This window comes from Protobothrops mucrosquamatus, unplaced genomic scaffold (genome assembly GCF_001527695.2).
Source record: "Protobothrops mucrosquamatus isolate PMUCROS unplaced genomic scaffold, P.Mucros_1.0 scaffold624, whole genome shotgun sequence".
NCBI lineage: Eukaryota > Metazoa > Chordata > Lepidosauria > Squamata > Viperidae > Protobothrops > Protobothrops mucrosquamatus.
In genome coordinates, this window is record NW_015386920.1 from 164136 (window position 1) to 176551 (window position 12416).

Genomic DNA, 12416 nt, shown 5'->3' on the forward strand with positions numbered 1-12416 from the left:
ATCTCTTTTTATATTTAGTTGCTTACTTGTCAACTTTATCTCCCTGCTTTCCTTTAGAAATAGTTTGTAGAACAATCTCCTGTTAAAGAACTCCCCTGTGATGCAAATTAGGCTGAGACATCATGACTGCTCAAGGCACCTGATGATTTCCTCTGGTATTAGGACAGCCCCTTAACTGTTGTGTTGCATGGGAAAGGAAAGCTAATCTCACACCCACACCTTGCCCCAAAGATCTCCAGTGGTTAGATTCAATCTCATCCAAATCTGAGGTAAACCTTTCCCTGCTCTAGGGATGCACATTGAAAAAGCAAATGAGGTTTCTGTGTAGATTTTGGTAACAACAAAGAAAAGCATGGAGTTTTATTTATGTATGTATTTATTTATTCAATTTATATGGCCGTTCATCTCAAGCTAATAGCTCTGGGTGGAATTATTATGGGAAAGCACAGGGAGCAGGAAATCCCCCCCCCCGTACACAGTGATATAATATGTTAGAGTAATATCTTATTTCCTACTCTGGCACAATAACCATACTTCCTTCCAGGATGTCATATTCTCCCGCTTAATGTTCTGCAGTTCTGCACATCTAATTCAAGTGTCTTTAGTGGTCATTTTGCAAAATTTGCTCCTTTTTTTCTAAAAAAATCTTTTTAATTCTGCAAAACATGAGGCAAAATATTCTTAATAGCCTGCTGAATAAGTGTGTGTGTGTGTGTGTGTGTCTCAACCATTTAGGGTTTTCTTTAAAAGATTTGTATCTTTCTGTAATGCTTAAGAATATCCTGATATATATTACTCTCTCATGGAGAAATATGTTGGAAGCTTACAAATCATCAACTAATTGTTTGCATTTATTTTTCATATTTTTATTTAGTTTTCAATAATATTGCTATTGGTTTTTTTTTCCTGCATGTTTCATTTCTAGTTGTTGGAACTGTATTGGTTTAATTTTATTTTTCATGCTTGCATAATTATTTCATTGTTTTTCTCTAGAGTTCTTTGAGTTTATCATTATTACTGTTAATAATGTTCTTAAATGTGCCTGATGCTGAGAATCTTCCTCTTTCTGTACAAATATTCTTATAAGGCATGCTTCCCCTTTCAGCTACAATATGTGTTAGCTTCACGGAAAATAAGTTTATTCTGAAAACAATTGATCAGATTTTAAGGAGGATCTAATGGGCTTTAAGGTTAATGCTTCAAAGTCACAATCTTATACATCCTCAATACTTTACTGACTCATCCCTGACCCTGTCTCTCTTGCAAAATACTGAAAATGCTCTAGTCCATTTTATTCAGTACTCTCAGTACATATGGTAAATCTGTTTTCTAAAAATCCTCCCTTTGTCTGTAGTTAATACAAAGACATGTCCTACTGTCCTGTCAATCTATTAAAAAAAATCCAGACAATATATAAGTTTAGATAAAGGAAATGAAAAGAGTTTAAACAAAAGACTAACCAGTCTCTCAGTTTTTGAAAACAAAAAAGCTCAGAAAAACCATTCTGAGCTTTATAGTTTACAGAAGAAAACCTGCCCGGGCACAATTTATCACCTTATTATTTAAACAGATAACTTTTCTTTTCTCAAAGATGATTTTTTTAAAAAGGCAACTGGACTGTTTTATTTTTTTTTTCCTTGAGGAAGAAGAAAACGTTTCACTTCTCATCCAAGAAACTTCATTGGTTCTGATGATGGAGGGATGGAAAGATAGGTATCTATCAGTAAAAAAGAAATCAGGGAAAAGAACAGTCCAGTTGCCTTTTCAAAAAGCACCTTTGAGACAACTAAGATCTAGATGACTGAAAATCTCCACAGACAGATAACATTTCTATTATTCAAGTAGATGAGAACACAAACAGTCCTCAAATCACATCATAATGCTACCTCTTCACACCAAACAAGAAGATACAATCTGTCATAAATGTTTATGCATTACTGGGATTCCTTTTTATCTAATACATAGCAAATATTAAAAAGAATACTAGTAGAGTATTGTTGTCTTGTCTTGATTACGGATTTTAAGATCTGAGGGTTCTGACCCTCTTAGCCTTCTGGAAAGTGATTAAAAGCTGGCTTTTTCTCCAGATATTAGTGTCAGGATGTTAAAGGTGCCCAATATATCTGTTTCAGTTTTGTGAAATTGATATAGTGTCTTGGTTTTTCTTTTTTGTCCCGAATCATTTTAATGTTGGTCTTAGAATTGTGAGATACACGTTATCAACATTAAAAATTATATGTGTCTATATAAGCAAATAGATTGCTTACCACCCAGAGTAGATCGGTAGTGATATATATTTTCAATAAATAAATGTTTTCATTTATTACTCACATCATTCTTGTTTTCTTCCAAATATATTTAAGGGGCATTTTTGGGGTTGCTAATGATTTTAGATTTTGGAGCCCTCTTAGTAGAATACTTAGGAAGGACGCCAAAATGTAGTAGGAATCATTTCCCCAGTCTAACGATTTCCAGATAGCCTTAAATTATAACTCTCAGAATATCCAATCAGTATGGCCAATCCTCAGAAGTTTGTAACTGCAACATTTTTGGAAAAATTGGGTTGGAGACATCTGGTCTAAAAAGTGGGTTTCCCTTCCCCATTATATAATTAAAACTGAAATCTAATAGATATACCACTGGGTCTTTTGGACTACATAATTTTATTTTCATTCTACATAAAGCAGCATTTACATACAGTGTACTGTACATAGTCCTCACTAAATAAATAGCCAGCAGTTTTGACTCTTAAGGAGTTCATAAAATGCATAGAATTTAAAATGCGTATAATCCCCTCTGGAAAATTAACAAGGAAGTTCATGTGCATGTGACTTAATGACATAACACTGAAAAATAAATGGAAAACAATACAATTTAGGAAGTTGTCTGTGTAACATGAGATATTTACGATATAGAAGTGCAACAAGGTTGCACTTAGTACGTCAAGGCTACATTTACTAATCTGTATTTATAACTCAGAAACACTTCCTTAAGGATCATATTGCTGATTAGTACAATTGCTAGATTTATCAGCCTGTCTTTCATGAAATGGAAAGTGTTGATGAAAGCTGCAATATTTCAGACATCGAAAAAGAGAAGTTGTGTGGGTGGTACATTTAGGTTTTTTTTTAACCTTTTGCTATGATCATTTAAAGAATTAGTGACTTGGGACTTTGTAAATCAGACAGCTGAAAGAAGAGTGTTGATTTGTAGTGCAAGCGACTAATCACAGATTCTGCTTACTGTAAGTTGACTATAAAGGATTTTCTTGCTTCCTTATCCTTGCTATCTTTTGCTGTACTCCAAATAGATAATTCAGAACTGATTATTTATGGAGAACTAAGGTCCATTTAATCTATTATTTCATCAAAATTTTGAATTTTCCTTCCCCTTTTCAATTCCTTGCATTGTTAGGAACATTTTAAAATATGAAAGGAAATGTACCTAGCAATTTTTTCCTCCAACCACTTTTACAAAAATAAGAATGTTTTAAATCCTTTAGTGGCACCTTCCAGTGGCACCTAGATAATATTAGCCCTGGATTTAATGGTTTTCCAAGGGTTCCTTCTAAATACATAGTTATTTTACTTGTATAGCATTAAAATAACTTGGGAATAAGAACCATTTGTTATAGATTATATATTTGGAAGAAGAAAAACAACCAATTTAATAAACAGCCATAAGTATGTGTAGATTCATGCAAACAACACCTAATTATGAACCACTTGAAGCCTTCCAGAAGTCATGTGATCCTGAAATTAATTGAATGAATGAATGAATGAATGAATGAATTTATTAAGCCTTAGACAAACATGCACTGGCAAGATAAGTTTCTGCAATATCACTATGATGTTGACTTCAACTTGCCAAGCACCTATGAGTGAAATAGGCTTAAATTGTTTACTATACTCTGATTCCATCTAAGGACAGCGTCAAGCTGGGTCAAATCTTTCACATTTTGTAATGGATTATCCTGAAAGAACATGCGTTGAGCGGTACTGAAAATAGAGGTGTTTAAGAATGAGAAATGAGCAGATTCTGAGTCAAGTTGATTTCTGCTAATCCAAGGAGGGGTGGATAGCACTTTATTTCAGCAATATGGAAAAACTTTCATTGTTTAAAAATAAGAAAGATAAGATGCTGCAGTGACCATTAGCAGTTTACCCATATTCCTATGCTAACAAAGGTTCTTATTACTGAAATCACTGCTGTTATCTAGGCCAGTGGTCTCCAACCTTGGCAACTTTAAGACTTGTGGACTTCAACTCCCAGAATTCCTCAGCCAGCCAAGGTTGGGGACTTCTGATCTAGGCCACTAGTTACCCTCTACTCACCTGGTGACTGCCTGATTTGCAGAGAGGGGCTTGGAACTCATTATTGAGATCCAGCCATAGCTGCTTGTTTGTTCCTAAATATTTTAATCAATCCACTCTAATAATTAATTTCCACTGGAAACAACAAATATTTAGTTTTCTTTTTCTTCCTGATACAACGTTTTATTGTACATTTGATGACGACTGATATGCTACTTCAATCTTAATCTTATTTCTTTCATATTTCCACATAAGATTTTCATTTTTGAACCTTTACCATCCCAATATTACTGATGTCTTCTTTCTTACCTCTTAATAACCTCTCCTAAAAGATACGGAAATTAAAATGGTTCTTACCTGTTTCTGGGTATTTATAGAATCCTGAATTCAAATCATATACAGCACTACATTAACACAATTTAATTTTACCTCAGTTCCTATTTAAATCTGAATTTCTATAATCTATCCTAATTTTTCCCATTTCCCATTGCCTCTAAATTCATTGTTACCTGGTTTTCTCCTCAGTACTGTATATTTGCTCAAGTTCTTCATATTACAGGTATCATTCTATTAATTTTCGGTCTGTTTTCAGACCAAGCTCCAAAGTATTTGTTTTAGGACTGATTCTGATTGTGTGTCTTTGTGTGTGTGTGTATGTGTGTGTGTGTGTGAGAGAGAGAGAACTGCATTTTTCTGTGCATACAAACATATATTCCAAAATATATGTTTTGTATGTTTTTACATGTATTTTTCATCTTTTAACCCACAGTATAGTGATGAATTTGTTGATTACTGTAGATAAATATAGGTCTGATTCTTGAAATTTGATTTAACACTTATTTGCTATTTCTATGTCAATTACATAATATCTTTCAAACAGTAATTTTATATTTTTGAAGTCTATGTTTCACCAATGTTTTAATTAACCATTAACTAAACACATTTAGTACAGAGTATTTCTACAGAGGTGAAAAAATAATAATTGAGGGAGGGGGGCTACATTATTAGGCTGCAACAATTGGTATATTTGTCTACAATCTTACCCAAATTAGCCTTGTGCATTCTGGTGCTCTCTGCATGTATTAAACTGTATCTTCTAAAATTCCCAACCAGCATGACCAAATTTGAGATGTATAGGAAATGCAAGCTACAAATCCAGATGTCACAAGGATAATGACATTAGGAAAGGGTGAATTATACCATTTTTACTTTTGCTTTTATTTTGCTTTTTGTAACTTCTTGCTCTTTTGTTGCCTCTGTTCAGGTAAACTGAAGAAATGATGCATACGCCAAAGACTGAGCCAAAATTGTTCAGCTTAAAGGGATTTTTCTGGCTTTGTCTCTTTAAGCTTCTGCATAGTGATTCAGGTAAGTCAGTGTACATCCTTAAACATAGAAGACCATCTCTTGATCTACCTTGCTTGTTACCAATTAGAATGGTATATAGCAGTGGTGGCGAACCTATGGCATGGGTGCCAGAGGCGGCACTCAGAGCCCTCTCTGTGGGCACGTGCGCCGTTACCCCAGTCCTAGGCCTTCAGCTGGGTTTTATAAAACCTTTTCGCTTTAGGCCTCCGCCGCCGTGTACAAAAAAAAAGGTTCAATCAATCAGTCAACTTCAGCTTCTTGCGGGAAAAAAAAAGATCTTGCAAAGTTGGAATTGATTGATTGAACTTTTTAGTCCCACCCAGTCTGCTGTTACCACCACGGCCATGCCCACCCAATGGGCCACACCCGCCCAATGGGCCACACCCACCCGGCACCTGACGATGCATAAGTTGGTTTTGGGTTGCAGTTTGGGCACTTGGTCTCTAAAAGGTTCGCCATCACTGTTATATAGAATTCTATATAGAATATAGAATGGCTATATACATTTAGAAATGGCCTCAGCTTTTCTTCACAGCAGTAATTCATTACCACTTAGCAATGAACATCTAAGAACTAGACAGAGGAATCACTTCTAGAGTCAGAAAGTTCCTGTCTGAATTTCACCTTTGCTGTGAAACTGCCTAATGAACAGGACTAGGCATAAACTGACATCAGGTACTAGGTAAGCCAATCTCTTTCAGCTTCCACTTACAGTATAGGGATGGGATTTGGGGACCTGCCCAGGTTCTTAAACAATATTTCATTTATGTGAGAAATGCAGTGCCTCAAAAAAATCAGCCATAGTACAAGAGGTTTGAAAAAGAGTCATGGTAATTATGGTTTGTGGGTTTGTTCTTTATTGGTTGGTTTGCTACATTAAATGTAGCTATGAATGAATATATATATATATATATATATATTCAAAATTTGGATTGCTAACAAAGAATTAAGGGAGTACTGGGATAGCTATTTCTAAACTTATTTGGTTTTCATCAGCCAGACATACCCTTCCGAGATTCGAACCTGGGCTGTCTGCATGTTAAGCAGAAGTGTTACCCCTAGGCCACAGGTTCTTTCTCACTTTGTTAGCTACAAGAGACAGGGGAAGAGGATGAGTGCTTTTTTTTTTGAACACCCTGTCAGCCCAAATATGGGAGAGAGAGAAGTCTTTTGCCTGCATCAGCTCAATCCAGAGCCATCCACAGGCAGCAGTCGCTTAACTGCGACATCATATGTGTTTTCAAAATTTGGATTGCTAACAAAGAATTAAGGGAGTACTGGGATAGCTATTTCTAACCTTATTTGGTTTTCATCAGCCAGACATACCCTTCCGAGATTCGAACCTGGGCTGTCTGCATGTTAAGCAGAAGTGTTACCCCTAGGCCACAGGTTCTTTCTCACTTTGTTAGCTACAAGAGACAGGGGAAGAGGATGGTGTTCGAATCTCGGAAGGGTATGTCTGGCTGATGAAAACCAAATAAGGTTAGAAATAGCTATCCCAGTACTCCCTTAATTCTTTGTTAGCAATCCAAATTTTGAAAACACATAAGATGTCGCAGTTAAGCGACTGCTGCCTGTGGATGGCTCTGGATTGAGCTGATACAGGCAAAAGACTTCTCTCTCTCCCATATTTGGGCTGACAGGGTGTTCAAAAAAAAAAGCACTCATATATATATATATATATATATATATATATATATATATATATATATATATATATATATACACATACACATACATACATACATACATACATACATACATACATACATACATACACACAAAACAAAATTCTTTGGTAAAAAAGATTTTCTCAAATGATTACCATTCTGTCAGGGACAAAGAATGGGAACCACACTTTAAGGTCCAATAAAACTCATACCTATTCACAAGAATCTAGTCAGCACTAAACTGATATAAGATAAGAGTTAATGAAATTCAAGAGGGGCTGGACTTGGACTGCCTATGGGAACACAACCATTGTATTCCTCTCTTGACTCTGACCCCGGCTGTGTCTCTCTTCTCCTACACTTTCCTCTGTAATTATTTTTTTATGTAAAGAAAAAAGATTGAAGAAGCAATGAGAACATGCAGAAGGTTACAACAGATAATGTCTAGAAGCATCACCTCCACTAATTGCATCATTGAGGTTCTTATTGTTATGATGTAAGAGTCATTGGATATGAGATGGGCAACAGATAAATTTGAATGAATGAATAAATGAATGAATGAATGAATGAATAAATGAATGAATGAATGAATGAATGAATGCAGGGGAGTTGAAATGCACAGGGTGTAAGATTGCACCATGTATTGACAGGATCAGGATTGTCTGTTTTTGTCCCGTTTGAAAAGAACAGTGTATATTTGATTGTGATTATCTTTTTCAACCATGCAAAAGGTGTTTGAAGGCATACACTACCTTTCAGTTGAATTTCTCACTTCCACAAACTAGGAAACAATTGTATTATTGAAATTAATTATTTTCCTGAGAGGCATTCTGAGTACAGTGGGGGAGGGGGGAAGATGGGGACTATAGGTTGCCAATTTTAGCAAGGATAATTTGCTAATGGTCTTGAAAGAAGTCTTACCTCATTAATATACTGGAGGTTTTGATAGTATGAAACAGAGGTAGGCAAACTGTGGTCTGTGACACTATTCTTTGAGATCCTTGGTCCTTCATCATGAATGCTGAAATCTGAAGATAGAGTTTTCCACCACAATGAGAATAGGAAGCGGAGAAAAACTGAAAGGGGAGCCATAAAGTAGACACATAAGATTTTTTTAAAAAATCAAGAAAACACACAAAAATTCCTGTAAATCACAGTGCCTCCTACTTGGGTAGTATGAAGCTACCCCACCCTCTTTAAAGCCATCCTCCTCAAATCACTTGTTAACAGCCTTGGGGAAGAATCAGATTCTGTGGCAGAATGAACAGGAAACAGATTAAAAATAAAACTGCTTGTAAAGCCTTTTGTGTGGATGGATACAGTAGAATTTGGAATTCCCACCAGTTTCTTTTGGATTCATCCAATTAACTGACAAATGTCAGTAATTACCTATTTACGTTATCTCGTGATGGTAGTGGGCATCCTACCATAGTACAATGTTCTAGCTATTCAGTCCTTAAAAGGAAACCATAGGGCTAGAAAAGTTCTGTAGCTAAAAAGATCAAGAGCTTCAGACATTTCCCAGGAGGAAATTTAAAAATATTTGGTCTTTTAATGTAAAAAAAGATGACTGAGATAGAACATGATAGGAATTATCTATGCATGATAGGGAGAAAGAATCGAACAGACTTTTCCAGTTCTTGTAATATACAATGAAAAGCCTCAAATGAACAAACTTGTAAGAATAGAGAAATTACAAGAAGAGGGAACATGAAGAGATGATTTAGAAAATATGGATCTTTTCTCTTATTAACTCAAAGATGTAGGAGTAGCAAACCTATGTGGATGGATCTTATAAAATTGTGCATATCCCAATTCATTGAATAACCTTAACAAATTAGTATCATTTACCCCTCTTCAGAGTTTCAAAATGGTTATATTTTGTCATTGTTCTTTTCTTGGGATGAACTTAAAGAACTTCCTCCAGTAACTTCTTATAAAGATTAAAGATTATAAAGATTAATGGTTTGTAACTACTTTGTAGTTGCAATCTAAATTATTTTCAATAATAATATCTCTAAAGGACCAATGTAATTAAACAATTTTCTCATTACCTTAATTTTGTCTAGTTGAGGAAGCAAGAAAATTGGACAGATTTGTTTTTGTTTTCAATATGAAAATAACTCTGTAATTTAAGCCTGCATAATTCTGAAGAAAACAGTGATTCAAATGGTCATTTCCCATTCTAATATTTTATAAATATTACCAATTGTACACACAAAACTGTTAGTATGTAACTCAGATTACCTTTATGGATCAAGATGGGGAAGTAAAAATAAAAGGAAAAAAAGAGAAAAATCAACGAAAATAACTGCTCAGATGAAGTAGTAATTAAATTATGCACATAATCAGTTCTGTAAAACCCATATTAACATTAATAGTATTATTAAAACTGTATAAACACACTAATATAATGTACAAAAGCTTTTTTAAACTTATTTTTAAATAAGACTTTACAACTCTTCTGAAAAAATGCTGAACTCATATTTTAAAGGACCAGAAACACAGTTAAAATGTGCTGGTAAGTTAAGACAATGTGATAGTTCATTACATGAAATATTCTCAGGAAAAGTAGAAAGAGACATGCCAATTCTTTACTCACCAAGTCTTTGTATCCATGGAACAACTTGGGGGGGGGAAGCTATTTTCCCAGATTTTCCTGAGTCTGACAGCTTGCCATGCTATTAACAGATGTAAACGATATATCTTAATATCTACATTTAATATAAACAGCTTACAAACATGATGTACCTTGAAGCAACAGAAAAAGGACACTCATGGGCTGAGAGAGAGAGGGGGAGAGAGAGAGATAATTGAAAGAAGCAGATGCTACTTCCAACCAAAATAGAATGACCTTGGAAAACAGTGCCAAAGGAAAGGGGCGGCATGTGTGCAGCAGCCATAATTGAATAACAGGAAGTGGGCAGATCCCAATCCCTGATCACATTGTCAACCATATTATTTTACATCATATCCATAGTAAAACTGATTTCAGGAAACGAGGGGTGACATTCCTTTAAAATTGGAACAATTGAAGATGGCTTTAAGTTGCCTTGATATGTCACACAGTTATTGCACTATGGTTCATATAGTATAGGGGAATGTGAGAATATGCCTTTATATCCAAGAAATGGAAAGAAGACTGGCTAGTCAATTCTCATTATGAAAAAAAAAACAAGAAGTGGAGAAGATATGTCACACAGTTACTGCACTATGGTTCATGTGGTATAGGGGAATGTGAGAATATGCCTATATATCCAAGAAATGGAAAGAAGACTGACTAGCCAATTCTCACTATGAAAAACAAAACAAGAAGTGGTTCTACCTTTACCTCCAATATATTGTTTATAGACTAATTCTCTTTATCTAGTTCATAAAATGAATCATTGGTACAAGAGGAGTCTCAGAGGAAAGATGAGTTGAACAATCAATTGCCATCATCCCCACTATCTGAAGCAGTGACCAAAAACTGTTTAATGATACGGTCAGCAAAGAATAGCAATTAACCTCTCATGGGAACAAAAACATTGTAGCAACTCTTGTTGTTTCCCTTCCAGCATAGGGATTCTCCCACGCCATGATTTATCTCCTTATGGGCTTCCCCCAGTTACTTACAAAATTACCCATTTCTGACATCTCAGACTAAAGTTACCAAAGGGATCTTGAAAATAATGTTTAATATTTCTATAGAACTTTACTTTCTATAGAATTTTTGAAAGTGTTTTATATTCATTCATTCATTCATTCATCCCTTATTCAGTTATTAAAATATTCCAAAACTAATTCACTTGGTGGGGGGTGGAATCCATAGTTATCAAAATCAAGTTGTTATATAAGTGGAAGATTTCTCATAGAAAGTCCGGCATGTCAACATATTTAAATTGATTGCTCAGAAAAATCAGGGAAATAATTAACAGTAGTCTGAAATGTCTCATCTGAGACATGTGGAGTTGTTATGAATTTTTGGTGGGATTGATCAATAAGAAAAACTCTTTGGAAATTCTACAACAGATTCAGAATGTTACATAAAGGTCTGAGTAATTATGATAGCATAGGAACTAATCCAGCACAGTGTTATTTAAAAGTTAGATGATCACCAATGAAAAGTGAAACAACTTACAAAATGAAATGGTCCAGAAAGAACAGAAACTCTGGCAAAGCAAATAAACTTAACAAAAGGGAAAGCAAAATAAAAATGGGAAAAAACCAGATAGCTTTAAATATAGAAAGAAACCAACCAGTTAGCCAGTCAAATAGTTTGATGACATACATTGCTTTATTTAAAATATTTATTTATCACTTCTTATTTTTTTAAAAAAATCAAATAATTTATACAGTAATTGCAATTATAATTTTCAACCACTGAATGTACATTAAAATGTCACATAAATTATATAGAATAAAATAAGGAATGAGATTATAAAATGGTAATAAACACAATAACCCCAACAGCATTATTATTAAAAAAGCTTAGTGGGAATAAAATATATTTGCATAACAAGCAAAAGACAGAACAGATGATAGATCATATCTTCCTGGGGGCAGCATCCTTAAGTCAGAGGCTACCGCTGTAAAAGCTAACATTTGGATAGCACTCATTACACTTCTGAAAGGGGGGGGACTGAAATGTAGGAAGAAGCATTGCTTCAGATGTCACAATGCTAGGCCTTGAAGGCTTATCTAGGTTAAATGCAGCATCTTGAATTGGATCCAGAAAAAACTGGATGCCAGTGAATATTATAAGAACCAGTTCAGTGTAGTGGTTACTAGGAGCTCTTGAGACCATAAATTCCAGTCCTGTTTTAAGCACAAAGCCAGTCGTAGGAAGCAAACAATGGCAAACTACTTCCAAAATCATGTCCAAATAATTGATTGCAATCACCAGGATTTTTTAAAATACCTTTTAAGACAATAAAATTTAATTTTGGTGTCCTATAAGCTAACCTAAACTGCTCTATATTTTGTTTTAAAAATAAAATCCAATTTTAAAAAGCAACTGAAATGTGAAATTGCTTGTCTTTGTATAACTTTTCCCTTCACATTGGGTGCCTGGAAAGTAAACAAT

At 34.7% G+C, this 12416-nt stretch overlaps 1 protein-coding gene across 1 annotated transcript in view; it reads left to right on the forward strand.

Annotated features, from left to right (window-relative positions):
• Positions 1-12416, forward strand: part of LOC107289020 (T-lymphocyte activation antigen CD80-like) — a 41032-nt gene that overhangs the window by 11258 nt on the left and 17358 nt on the right. The window contains exon 2 of the mRNA XM_015817708.1: positions 5578-5681. Coding sequence (XP_015673194.1) covers positions 5591-5681 — 91 coding nt within the window. The 5' untranslated portion in view covers positions 5578-5590. The remainder of the gene's footprint in view (positions 1-5577; positions 5682-12416) is intronic.